A 14,081-nucleotide genomic window follows, 5' to 3' on the forward strand; every position below is an offset into this window, starting at 1 on the left:
GGCTCTGCAGTGACAGTGCAGAGCCCAATGTGGAATTCTCTCTCTCTCCTTCTCTCTCTCTCTGCCCCTCCCCCGCTTGTGCTGCACTCTTGCTCTCACTCTCTTTCTCTCTTAAAAATAAACATTTTTTTAAAATATAAGAATTAGGGGCACCTGGATGGCTCAGTCGGTTAAGCATGCAACTTCAGCTCAGGTCATGATCTCACGGTTCGTGGGTTCAAGCTCCGCGTCAGGCTCTGTGCTGACAGCTCAGAGCCTGGACCCTGTTTCAGATCCTATGTCTCCCTCTATCTCTGTGCCTCCCCCGCTCAGACTCTGTCTCTCTCTGTCTCAAAAATAAATAAACATTAAATATATATATATATATATATATATATATATATATGAATTAAAAAAAAGTAAGACAGGATTTTGTAACATGCCCATATTAAATGTGGTGTGGTGAAACAGTAAGAGCTCAGAGCCTGTCTAGACCTTCACAGTCCAATATCGTAAACCCCAGCCACATACAGCAATTGAGCACTTGAAATATGGCTAGTGTGGTTGAAGAAATACATTTTGAATTTGAATTTGAATTAATCTGAATTTAAATTTAAAATGAATATTCAATGAAATAGCAGCTTTCCAGACATTGGTTGTCAGTCAGTGAAGGGCAGTGATCCTTGAGAAATGGAAAACAATAGAGATGAGTGCTACCATTACCCAAGCTTATTGCTCCAAGAGAGTCCCCATGCTGTGTCGGAGGGAGGAGGAACTCAGGCAGAGCCCAGCAACTTCCCTGAGTTGAGGTGAGGAAGTTGAGAGTTTGGGGAGACCAAGGCACTTAGATTTCACAGGACAATATACATGAGAGGAGATGACAGCAGACAGAAAAAATATGGATCTCTCTTAAGATCAGTACTCAGTGGATTGCATACATGTGATAAAACTACCAAAAAACACAGAACCAGAGCCCAAAATGTAACAGTGCTCAACATACACACAGGACTGAGAACACTGCCTATTCCCACCACTTGAGCCAAAAAATCTCACGATTTATAGGGAATTGGGTAGAGTACACACAAGGACTTGCTTCAGTGATGGGAAATAATTAGCTCTACTCTACCTATTAGCACTAGCACTGCTCTTGGCCATCTATGTGTAGGATCCAAAATGTAGGATCCTTAAATGTAGGATCCAAAAAGATCAAACTGTTTCCCAGTAACTTATCTGTGTCCTAGAAAAATACCATGAATATTTATAAGAATACAAAAATAGCCAGCACCAAAAAGGTAAATAACAATGTCTGGCATTCAATCAAAAATTACCAGCCATGTAAGGAAGTAGTAATGAGAAGAAGAATTAACCAATCAAAATTAACCCAGCACTGATATAAATATTAGAATTAGCTGTCACAGAAATATAAAACAGTTATTGTAACTGTGTTCCATCTATTCACAGAGTTAAACGGAGGCATGGAATATTTTTTAAAGAGTCAAAACTGAACTTACAGAGATGAAACTATAGTATATGAGATTTTAAAAAGCACCAAATTATAATAATAAAACAAACTACAGAATAAAAGCTCAGTGACCTTGAAAGTGCAGCAATAGAAACTATTGAAAATAATAGAGAGAAAAGAGAATTATGATTTTTTGAAATGAACAGAATATCAGTAAACTGGCACCACTAAGCAGCCCAATATACATGTAACTTGGAGTCCCTAAAGAAGAGAAACAGGGACAGAAAAAATACTTGAAGATATAATGGCCAAATTTTTTCCAAATTTTTTGATGAAGTGCAAGAGATCTCACACAGAAAAAAAGATGAAGAACACCACACCAAGATACATCATAGTCAAACTGCTCAAAATCCATGATAAAGAGAAAGTCTTAAAATCATGAGAAAGAAAATTACCTACAGAGGAACAAAGATAGAATGATACATATTTCTTGTTGGAAACAAAGCAAATGGTAAGACAGTGAATCAACATCTTTAAAGTACTGAAAGAAAAAAACTGTCAACCCAGTATTCTACACCCAGCAAAAATATTTTCAAAAAATAAAAACAAAACACTTCCTCAGACATGCAAAATCCAAAAGAATTCATCACCAGCAGACTGGCACAATAGGAAGTGTTAAAGGAAAGCCTTCAGACAGGATGAAAATGATACCAGATGGAAATGAAAAACACAGGAAAGAGTAACTACATGGGTAAATATGTGATTGATTTTCTTATCATCTAAATCGGTTCAGGCACTTGGGTGGCTGAGTCAGTTAAGGATCCAACTCTTGATCTTAGCTCAGGTCGTGATCTCACAGTTCCTGAGTTCAAGCCCCGCATCAAGCTTGGGATTCTCTCTCTGCCCTTTCCCCACTCTCTCTCTGTCTCTAAGAAATAAATAAATAAATATTTTTTTAAAAGATAATTGACTGATTAAATAAAAACAATAATAATGATGGGGCTCCTGGGTGGCTCAGTCGGTTGAGCATCCAACTTTGGCTCAGGTCATGATCTCGCGGTCCGTGGGTTCAAGCCCCGCATCACGCTCTGCGCTGACATTTCAGAGCCTGGAGCCTGCTTCAGATTCTGTGTCTCCCTCTCTCTGCCCCTTCCCCACTCATGCTCTATCTCTCTCTCTCTCTGTCAAAAATAAATAAACATTAAAAAACTTAAAATAATAATAATAATAATAAAATAATGTCGTATGAGGAAGTAAAATGTGTGACAAAACAATGGCCAGGAAGAAAAAAGCAAATGATTGAAATGTTCTTATACATAAGGTTGCATACTCTCACTTGAAGGTAGACTGTAATAACCTAATGTTGTATACTATAAACTCTAAAGCAAAACTAAAATAAAAAAGAGTTATAATTAATAAGCCAACAACAGAAATTAAATGGTACCATTAAACAAAAAACTTCAGTTAATCCAAAGGAAGCCAAAAAATAGAAAAAATGGAACAAAGAATAGAGGGAACAAGTAGAAAACAAATAGAAAAAAGATGTATTTAAATATAAACATGTTGGGGCGTCTGGTGGCTCAGTCGTTTGGGCATCCAACTTCGACTCAGGTCATGATCTTACTGTTCATGGGATGAAGCCCCACTTTGGGCTCTGTGCTGACAGCTCAGAGCCTGGAGCCTATTTCGGATTCTGTGTCTCCCTCTCTCTCTGCCCCTCCCCCACTTGTGTTCTCTCTCTCTCTCTCTCTCTCGCTCTTTCTCTCTCACAAAAATAAATGTTAAAAAAATTTATACACACACACACATATATATATTTAAATCTGTCAACAATGACATGAATAGTCTACGAATAGTCTACATACCTTGATAAAAATATAGATATTGTTTTACTGGTTGCAAAGGAAAAAGGAAAAAATAAAGCAAAGACCCAACTACACTGCCTATTAAAAAAGCACTGAACATGCCACACCACATTTAAATCTCAAAATAACTATGATCAGTGAAAGAATCCAGACCCAAGATCATATTGTATGATTCTATATATGTAAATTCCTAAAAAACGCCAGCTATTCTATAGTGACAGAAATATCAGGAGTTGCCTGGGGATGAGGGCAGAGAAGTGCAGGAAGGAGGGATTACCAAAGGGAAAAAGAGGAAGCTTTTGGGGTGATAGGTATGCTCATTGTCTTGATTGTGGTGATGGTTTCATGGGTATATTCATATGTCAAAACTACCAAATTGTACACTTTGAATATGTACACTTTATTATTACAGAATATGTCAAGTGTACTTCAGTAAAGCTGTTTAATTTTTAATATCTGACACTTACATGAGTATGTATGGAACAGCTTGGCAAATCTACTTTTCAATTTTAAATTTTATTAAATCTAAATATAGACGAATTATCTCAGATGAAAATTTAGCATCTAAATCAAGGTATATTATAAGTATGAAATACAAAACAGATTTTGGAGACTTTGTAAAAACTTACAAAATATCTTAATAAATTTTTGTATTGGCCATAGGTTGAAATAATATTTTTAGTATGCTAGGTTAAATAAAATGTAGAATTAAAATTAATATTAGTCATTTCTTTTTACTCAACATGACTACCACAAAAATTAAAATTACAAATAGGCCTCATCTTGCGTTGCTATTAGACAGGGCTGCCCAACAGTGTTAACCATCCTGTGGTTGACAAAATGAGGCGCCCCCCCCTCCCCCAGCAAAGATGTCCACCTCCTAATCCTGTGAAATTGTAAATATGTTACCTTTGCATAGCAAAAAAGACTTTGTGGGTGTGATTACATTATGAATCTTGAGATGAAAAGATTACCCTGGATTGTCTGAGTGAGCCCAATATAATTATAAGGGTCTCTATAAGGGGGGAGAAAGAGGTGGAAGAGTTAACATCAGAGAAGACAATATGGCAACAGAAAGAGAGAAAGAGGGAAATGGGACAACAGAGCAGAATTTGCAATGACACTGCCATGATGCAAGGAATGTGGCAGCCTCTGGAAGCTAGAAAAGACAATAAATCAAAGACCCCAGAAGGAACACAGCTCTCCCAACACCTTGATTTTAGCCCTCCTGAAGCCCATTTTGGACTTCTGACCTCCAGAACTATAAGATAATAAATCTCTTTAAGCCACTAAATCTGTGGCCATCTGTTACAGCAACAATGAGAAACTAATACAGACTGTGGCGCCTGAAAGTGGGATGCTACTGTAACAGATAACTAAAAACGTAGAGGTGCCTCTGGCATTGAATAATGAGCAGAGGCTCAAAGAATTTTGAGAAGCATGAGAGAAAAAGCCTAGACCGCTAACAGACTGTTAGCAGAAATATGGATGTTAAAGACCCCACGGATGAGGACTCAGAATAAGGTAAAGAGCATGGTACAGAAAACCTGTATCATCTTAGGGAACACTTAAATCGTGGTGAACAGACCATTAGTAGAAACACGGACGTTAAAAATACTGCTGGTGGGGTTCCTGGGTGGCTGCGTCAGTTAAGTGCCCCACTCTTGATTTTGGCTCAGGTCATAATCTCACGGATCATGGGATCCAGCCCTGTGTCAGGCTCTGTGCTAACAGCATGAAGCCTCCTTGAGATTCTCTATCTCCCTCTCTCTCCGCCTCTCCCCTGCTCACGTGCTCTCTCTTTCTCTCAAAATAAATAAATAAACTTTTTTTTAAATACTGCTGGTAAGGGCGAAAAAGGAAATGGAAACCGGAAGACACGGGATCCTTGTTACATAGTAGCAGAAAGCTTAGCTGAATTGTGTCCTGTAGTAATGCGGAAAGCAAAACTTCCAAAAGATGAACCTGGACATTCAGATGAGATTTCCAAGCAAAGTATTGCAGGTATAGACAGGTTTCTCCTTGCTGCTTATAGTAAAAGACAACAGGAAAGGGAGACGGAGGGATGAGCTGACAAGCAGAAGAAACGAGAGCCCGAGGAGTAGGAGAATTCTCAGCCTATTTGGACTGCAAAAGATGATAAAATTAGGAGATTCCCTGTCAGGAAATTCTGCTCTGGTAGAAAAGCCACAGGCATAGCTGAACAACTTTCTGCTAATGCCTCTGATGATCAAAAGTTCAGAAGATACAATCACAGGAGGGCTCTTTGAGGAGATCGGGTATGTGACTCATGGCTCCCCTCAGTCATCTCGGCATAGGCCAAGAACAGAGATGGGGGTATCTAAGATAGATCTGTGGGGGCGCCTCTTGTCCGATGCACCGGAGGCCCTAAATGTTCCTGAGAATGTTATACCAGCAGAAACACTGCCAACTTGGACTGAAGAAAACTGACAGGATGAAATGAGAAAAGGCTGACAGACTTCCAAAATACTACAGGCAGGAAACAGGCTGCTAAAACTACTCAGCCACACACCCATGCTACTCTGCCTGAAAAAGGAAGAATAACTCAAAGGAATGAGTCATGAGCCCAGAAGGCAGAGCCAAGGACCACATGGGATTATTCCCTGGCCCTGCTAGATTTCAAAATCTCTTGGGACTCGTGGCCCCTCTCCTTTCTATTTCTTTCCTTTGGACAGGACTGTCTATAACGGGCACCCTACACCTACACAACCACTGTATTTGGGAAACAAATTACCTGTTTCCTACTTTTCAGAGATCCACATATGGAGAAGAGTTTTGTCCCCAAATGTATGATACTCAGAGACACAGTCATACCTGATGTAGATTATTTAGATCATCAGCTGACAAGATTGGATAAGATTCTGGACTTTGAGCAGATGCCATAATAGGTTATGACTTTGGGAGATACTGGGATGAGGTGAATGTATCTTGCATGTGGGACAGAAATTAACCTTTGGAGGCTATAGGGCAGACTGTGTGATAAGCAAAATAATGGCCCACCAAAGATGTCCGTGTCCTAACTGCCAGAACCCACAAACATGTTACCTTACATGGTAAAAGGGATTTTAGCATGTGATTCAATTACGGATCTTGAGGTAAAGAGATTACTCTGGAATACCCAGGTAGGCCCAATATAACCACAAGGGTTCTTAAGGGAAAGTCCTCCTCAGTCAACCTCCCATAATGAAGTTACTCTTCCCCCAGAAGTGAAAATCCCTCCCCATGGCTGGAGTCTGCTAGATGTCCCAGAGGTAGTTGGCCAAAGCAAAGAGTACACATATTAACAGATTTCTTGCCTAGGAAGACCACACTTGTGGAATAAATAAGTAAATGAACAGTGAGTAAAGTAGGCAATAAGGCTTTTACAGAGCATATTGGGCAGAGGACATTTTAATTCAAAATGTGTATTTGTCACCTACTACACGTCATGCATGGTACTTGGTTCTAGAGATGTAGGGGTACCTAAACAGACACGACTTCTGCCTTCATGAAGCATGGCCTCTCAACAGTAATTGAGCAGACCGACCTTGTACGATGCAAAAAGAAAAGTCATCCCATCTTGTATACTCTTAACCATACCCACCTTAGGGACTTCACCAATTCTTTAGTAAGAGTAAATGGAAACTAACATGTCCATAGGCTTTTTATATATCATCACATAATGTCTGTAGGTTTATTACATGTCATTAACAAGGCTTAAGTTATCTCTGCAGTAAATATGTACATCTCATCCCTTAATACTGGTCCAGTCATTCTAAAACGATCCTTTTGCTATCTTCACAAAAGGCCGAGTTAAAAGAACCCTGCCAGGAATTTTCACAGAGGAATACCGAAGCTGCCTATCACATCTAATCAGGTCACTCCCCTACAGCAAGCTCCGCAAAGGCCCCCACAGCACTGAGAGTAAAGTAAGAGACCATGAACCCGGCACCCCAAGCAAGGGTAATAATTACAATAGCTAACAAGTTTACACGGCCTCCCACCTATCAGAATGGATACTGGCCATAAATCATCAGCGTACCTAAACCCCTGGATATCAGATCTGCCTATGGGGTCCAGCATAACCCAGCCCCTGCCTGCCTCTCCAGCCACTGACCACTCTTTCCAATATTAGCCACCCTTCTATTGGTTTCTGCCTTAAGACCTTCATACATACTATTTTTCCCTGACCAGAATGCTCTGAACCCCCACCCCTTCCTACACCGGGCTTTCTATTCATTTTTCAAGTCTCTGCTGACACATCAATTTTCAGGGTAACCTTTACCTGACCACCACCATTTCTCCCTGTACTACTCTTTGGCAGGCTATACATCCCCTTCACAGTAAGTACAGCAATTGTCATTCAATGATTCCTTGGGTAATGACCGTTTCTCTCATTACATTTTAGAACAGGGGCTGCACCTATCTTATTTACTCTTACTGGTACCTGGTAACCCTATTATTAGCATGTTGCCTGGTCCAGAGCAGGAGCTCCAGACTAACAGCTAGTACTTATTAAGGATCCACGGTATGTGTCACATACTGTCGTAACCACTCCGATGGATTAGCTCCTCTAATCCTTGTAAGAGCCCCAGGAGATATTTACCAGTATTTTAGACGAGGACATCAGCAGTTAGGCTAAGGGACTGCCCAAAGTCTCAAAGCCAATAAGTGGCAAAGTTAGAATTTGATCTCAGGCAGTGGGCTTTTAAGAAACATACTATACTCCCTGGGTTACTGAGAACCAAGTAAGCTGCACCCCTAAGAGAATTCATCCATAAAACATCCTCTGTGCTCACGTGCCCATTAAATGAGGGAGAGAGAGAGAAAGAGAGAGAGAGAGAGAGAGATCTATGAATAAGGAGAGGTGTAGGTATAGTATAGGTACAGGTAAAGATAAAGATAACAGTTAAAGAAATATCATGTAAAAAAATAATATGGCTGGCCAATGGCTTTCAAGGGCTTTGCAACTTCAAGTGACTTTAGATCCCCCCCCCAAAAATACCCAAGGAAAAATTTCACCACCAAACCAAATATTTCACAACCATGCCTCTAGTGCCCCTCCTCCCACCCACAGAACACACCCCCTCGACTATCTGAACACCTTTGGCATTTCCGAACATTCCTTATGACAATAACACAAAAGAAATAGCAGAGATGATCTTCCAACAAACACACACCATATGAACACTCACCAGACAGATCCTCCTTCCCCAAGCTCTGCCCCCGTGCAAAGGAGGAGGTGTCTTTACCTTGAAATAAATACGCTTTGCTGGCATTGTGCAGTCCGGACACCTGAGTGACTCCAGCGGTGGTGTTCACGAGGTCGAGCTCAGCGATAATATCCACCTGCAGGTCAGGGTCCGTCCCGAATCCCACCACTGAAAAAAAAAAAAAGAACGAAAACACAAAGAGCTGTCTTGGCTTCAAATATAGACTGCTGGCAGCAATATGGAACAGAAATTATAGAGGCCAAGAGTGGCACGGTATACCAGGAAGCCAGTGATGAGTGCGTGCATATGCTACCTTCCAGAGGGAAAGGAGGGCAATTCTTTGCTCCAGGGGCCCAGTGATACTGTAGTTTCTTTGTCCCCACCCCCACCCTCATTCCCCATGCATTAAGGATTGATGATCTCTTATCCAAAACCCTCAGGGCCAACTACATTTCAGATTCAGAATGTATTATCATATCAGAATGTATTATCATATCAGATACTGTGGCCTATATACATTTGATGGAACACCCTAAGCAAAGTCTGAATCAGTACCCCACAATCAAAACACAGTCTTTCTGGAGCAAAAACTATGAAGTTGTCCTCTAGTTGGCTAAACAAAGACCATACCTAGCCTCCTATCAGTTGAGGTCAAGTTTCACCACCAAATGAGTTCAGCTCAGGGGTAGTAGCTTCTGCTGTCATATGAATTTTGAAGGAACTTTGTGCTTCCAAGCTTTTTCAGATCTGGGGACTGAGGATACTGGATAGTAGCCCTGATCTACCTGCTTCAGAAACTGATGCAGTAGCAAACCCTGACACCAAGAGGACAAAGAAGAGGGATCCCAGGTGCGCCTGGGTGGCTCAGTCGGTTAAGCGTCCGACTTCAGCTCAGGTCACGATCTCGCGGTTCGTGAGTTCGAGCCCCGCGTTGGGCTCTGGGCTGATAGCTCAGAGCCTGGAGCCTGCTTCCAATTCTGTGTCTCCCTCTCTCTCTGCCCCTCCCCCGTTCATGCTCTGTCTCTCTCTGTCCCAAAAAAAAATAAACGTTAAAAAAAATTTTTTTTTTTTAAAGAAAACAAAAGAAAAAAAAAAAAAAGAAGAGGAATCCTGCCCTTGTTTGAGATGGGGGTTGGAGGGAGTGGCCAAAAAAGAGAAACAACAGAGAATTCCCACCAAGGGGATTCCTGAAAGTTAAATACCCTGACAACAATGTTGGAGAACCTTAGTGCAGGGAAACATGGCCCTGAGCCTTACCTAAGAAAGGCAAATGCCTGAGGCTTTCCCTCACCCAGGGGGCCTTCTGTGCAATGGCACGCTTGTGATTGCAAAGTGACTTCCGATTACATGGATTCATAAGGCTAGAGACCACTGTAACGGACTGTGTTTAAGCCATAAAGGCAGCATCTAACTACACTTAGCATCTCAGTAGTGCAATTCTGATCGCACAGTCAGAAATGTTTTAATCAGCAACAGCTGTCAACTTTCGTCTGCTGGTAATGCAGTTGCTGATGCAGGATTTGGAAAGTTCGCACCGATTTGTCCCAGAGAGGCTGAGTGAAGGCTCATCAGGACATCGTGAGCTATTACAACCTCATCAGCTCTCTCACCTTCACCCCTTCTTCCACAGATTTGAGGAAGGAAATCTACCCTCTCCTTACTCTTTTCCTATGAGGAAAAACAGGAGCTGCTGTAGCAACAGAAGGCTGGTCTGGCTGTAGCCTGTCATTGCCAAGGCGGACAAAGGGTTAAACTGAAGACACAGAACGTAAACTGCCTTTTCCGTTTCTGTCAGGTTTCTCCTTGTCCTCTAAGCTAAAGGTTCAAATTTGCCCCTTCCAAACACAGCCACTTATGAGACCAGTTTACTCAAAGACAAATCTTTCTTCTACTCACTCAGAATTCACGCGTTCCTTTAATACCTTTTCAACAGGTATTACTGAGTTTTTACTATCTAATATGCATGGCTGGGCACTGGAGCCATCTTCCTGGAGCATGCATTCCTGGGGTAAGGCGTGAAAAGAGGACAAAAAAAAAATAGATAATCTGAGATGGCAATAAATGCTATGCAGAAAATAAAACAAAGTAATGGAATACAAAGCAACATGGGTGGGGCTTTAGAAAGCACAGTCAGGGAAGGTTCCTTTGAGCTGAAATGTGAATGCCTAAAGGGGCTGGTAATGGCAAGATCTGGGGAGAAAGCTGTCCAGGTGTGAAGAACAGCACACTGCAAACGATGTTCAGGGAACAGAGAAAAGTTGGTACAGTTAGAGCAGAGTGGGCAGGAGGAAAGTGGTAGAAAATGAAGCCAAAGACTAGACCCTTCCTTTTGAGCCACAACAAGGAGATGGATATTATTCTAATTGCAATAGGAAATCATTGGAGGGCTTGGGGGGGGGGGGTGGATTTTTTTTTAACATTTATTTATTTTTGAGAGACTGAGACAGCGTGTGAGTGAGGGAGGGGCAGAGAAAGAGGGAGACACAGAATCTGAAGCAGGCTCCAGGCTCTGCTCTGTCAGCACAGAGCCCGACGCAGGGCTCGAACTCACGAACTGCGAGATCATGACCTGAGCCGAAGTCAGAGGCTCAACCTACTGAGCCACCCAAGTGCCCCTTGAGGTGTGTGTTTAAGAGAAGGAGGAAGAGGATACGCTCCAACTTTACATCACGATCTCACTTAAGTTCCCATCCTACTTGCTCATCCCTCACACAGACTCAGTTCGCAAAAACTGATCCCAGAATACCAACTCTGTGCAAAGAAGCACTGAGCTGATGGGCGTCTATTGGCTCAAGTCATAGCACCATGAGCCTCTTGTGAGACTGGTGATGTTTTTCTCAAAGTGAGCTCAGATATCAGCGGTTCTGTGATCACCTTGAAAAGGCAGGAAAAGAACTAATATTTCAGTTTGATCTATAGTGCTGTACACCTATATGGCAGAAATTAAATCAAGACTTATCTCCAGAGAACCTCCAAGCTGGCCTTTCTCTGGCTAGGAATTTAGAAAGCGATCTGGGGAATGTGCCCTTAGCCGGACAAGAAGAAGGAAACGTCCCTGTAGCCCCAGTACCTCACACAGGGCCTGTCAACTGGCACGCCCTGAATTTAGAAGCTAATCAATTAACTGACGAGTGGATGCTGTGTCACTGCTTTAGGTGACAATGACCTCAGAGCAATATGCATATCTGGGGACACCACCAGAGGACAGGATGGTATTCAGGCCAAGGAGACGTTCTTTAAAAACTGTGGGTGACTGAATTATTGGAGTCAAATGTTTACCCCTTCCAGACCCATACCCTTTGGCGTGTGGCTTTGCAGTTCCTTCTACTAGAGTAAAAGTAAAATCCACATCCTTGGACTTTGAGCCTGGCCATGCAACCTATTTGGGTCATTGGGATGCTTGGGATGTTAGCAGCATTACACAAGCAGGGGCTTGAATGTGCTTGTGTGGTAGGGCTTGTTCTCCTGTGATTCTGCACCATGATGAAAAGAACATGACTCTACTGGTCCACTGGTCCAAGGAACCTGAGACACATGGAGACACCCCACTTGAGTCTGGCACCATGACCGGCCAAATCTGACCTAAACGAGTCAAGACGACCAGAAGAGCCTACAGACACATGAACCAGAATAAATGTTTTAAGCCACCGAGTTCTGGATGGTTTGTTATGCAATATTATTGTGGCAGCAGTTGACCTAAGCAGGGACTAAAGACCCACTATAATGGTCGTTCTTAAAATACTCCCAGACTAGAAGCCCTGCAACTAGACAAGCCTACAAGGCACCCAAACAGATTCTGTAGAACTAGCAGCACACCCCACCGGTGCCCTTGGCTCTTTGTCCCCAAGTGAGAATATGGCACACTCAAACTAGAAAGCGTTGCGGAAACAACACTTAACCAAGAGTCAACTTCAGTCCTGTCTCTGGCCCCTACTAAAACTTGGGAAAAATCACTTCACTTCTCCAAGACTCAGTTCCCTCGTCTGTAAAATGGGGATGATCATACCTGCCTCCCAGCCTCATTAAGATTCCCTCATAAGGTTCTTTTTCCCACATAAACTATGGGAACACTCCTAGGACACACCTGGTGCCCAGCTGGGCTTTGCCACATCTGTCTCTCATAAGACAGCTCCCTGGTCTTCAACTCTATAGAATTGTACAAAATATACAGGTGGCTCCCTTCCTCCCAATCCCTCCACATGCCCAACTGACCTAGAAGGGCTTCTCATTCTGGCTGTGCTTTGGGAAATCTCAATATTAAGTCTACACTCATTCCTCCTCCTTGAGCCCACAAGTGAAGGGATTCCCCGGCTTTAAGGTAACAGTATTGCTCTTGTTATGAGAACATCCCATAAAAACAGAACAAGAGAAATCAATTAGGCTTCCAGATACAGTTTTCTTCTCTCCCTTTAATTGGTCTCCTTCAGAATGAAAATGCCTCGTGCCGATAGCAGGATGCACAAATGATAGTGCTTTACACACTGCCGAGGGAATCAGAAAATCTATTAATAAGGTAGCATTTACGTGGCGTCTCCTGAACCTTCTGTAGTATGAGAGTGTCAGTTCCATAAAAAATAATTTTTTTTATTTTAATGTTTCTGCTTCTTGTCCACGCATGGAGCTCCTGCCCTTTCCAAGGAAACTCTATTAAAGTTTTCTACTTTGGCCATAACTGCTCTCTAAATGTCTGAAGCTGGGAATTGGAATTAAGTAGGATAAAAAGCTTCTAGGGAAGAAACATTTTTTAACACCTGGAAGGCAGTGTGTCACCATCACAGAGGCACTTGAGGCCTGGCTCTATGATTCAGAACCTCCACCCTAATCTCCCAAGACACCTGCTATGGCTGGCCTTAGCCTTGCCCAGGGAATACTCAGGCCCCAAACCCACTCAGCACACCATCAGCACCCTGGGCCTAAGCTCCCAAGCAAATCCTCCTGGACCTGGCTCACTTCAATCTAATCCAGCTCATTGTCCATGATGACAGCTGCTTTCTCCTCATCAACACAGTGGAAATAGACGCTGTGTTGAGATGCTCCAAGACCTCGTTTAACTGCAAGATTTCACAACCAGTTGATCGGATTTGGACCCCTGGACTCCTACAAAGATGCTTAATCCCCCAAAAGCAATATCTTTGAAGAATATGCTCTATGCCTGTTCTAAGTCAGGCAAATACTGCACATAATTATTGCAGGTTGGGGGCTCTGTTCAGTTTTATGATTTCATAGTTAATGAATAGCCCGGGAGGTGCTTCAAAAAGAAAAGCTCTCCTTTCCAGCAGGTGGCAGCAAAAGGCAGCAAAAGGGGCCCCAGGGGCTCCCTGCCCATCCCCTCCACCAGGGCCCTGGTGACCAAAACAAACTAGAAAAGAGAGTTTTGTATTATTCACACATCCAAGCCACTGGAGAAAAGCCACGGACATAATATCTTATCACCCTTATTACTGCAGTCTTCTAAATGTTCATTATCAATTATCAACGATGTACCTGAAAATCCCAGAATTATTTTTCACCTAGAAATAACAAGAACTGGAAAACAGCACCTATCTTGATTCCATTTAACTC

The 14,081-nt window shown here is 42.4% G+C and overlaps 1 protein-coding gene across 2 annotated transcripts in view; it reads right to left on the reverse strand.

The window, feature by feature from the left end:
• NELL1 (neural EGFL like 1) overlaps positions 1-14,081 on the reverse strand; it is an 862,696-nt gene that overhangs the window by 845,106 nt on the left and 3,509 nt on the right. For both annotated transcript variants that reach the window (XM_027072989.2, XM_027072988.2), the window contains exon 2: positions 8,559-8,687. In XM_027072989.2, the coding sequence (XP_026928790.1) occupies positions 8,559-8,687 (129 nt within the window). The remainder of the gene's footprint in view (positions 1-8,558; positions 8,688-14,081) is intronic.

The sequence above is a fragment of the Acinonyx jubatus genome, chromosome D1 (genome assembly GCF_027475565.1).
Source record: "Acinonyx jubatus isolate Ajub_Pintada_27869175 chromosome D1, VMU_Ajub_asm_v1.0, whole genome shotgun sequence".
Lineage (NCBI taxonomy): Eukaryota > Metazoa > Chordata > Mammalia > Carnivora > Felidae > Acinonyx > Acinonyx jubatus.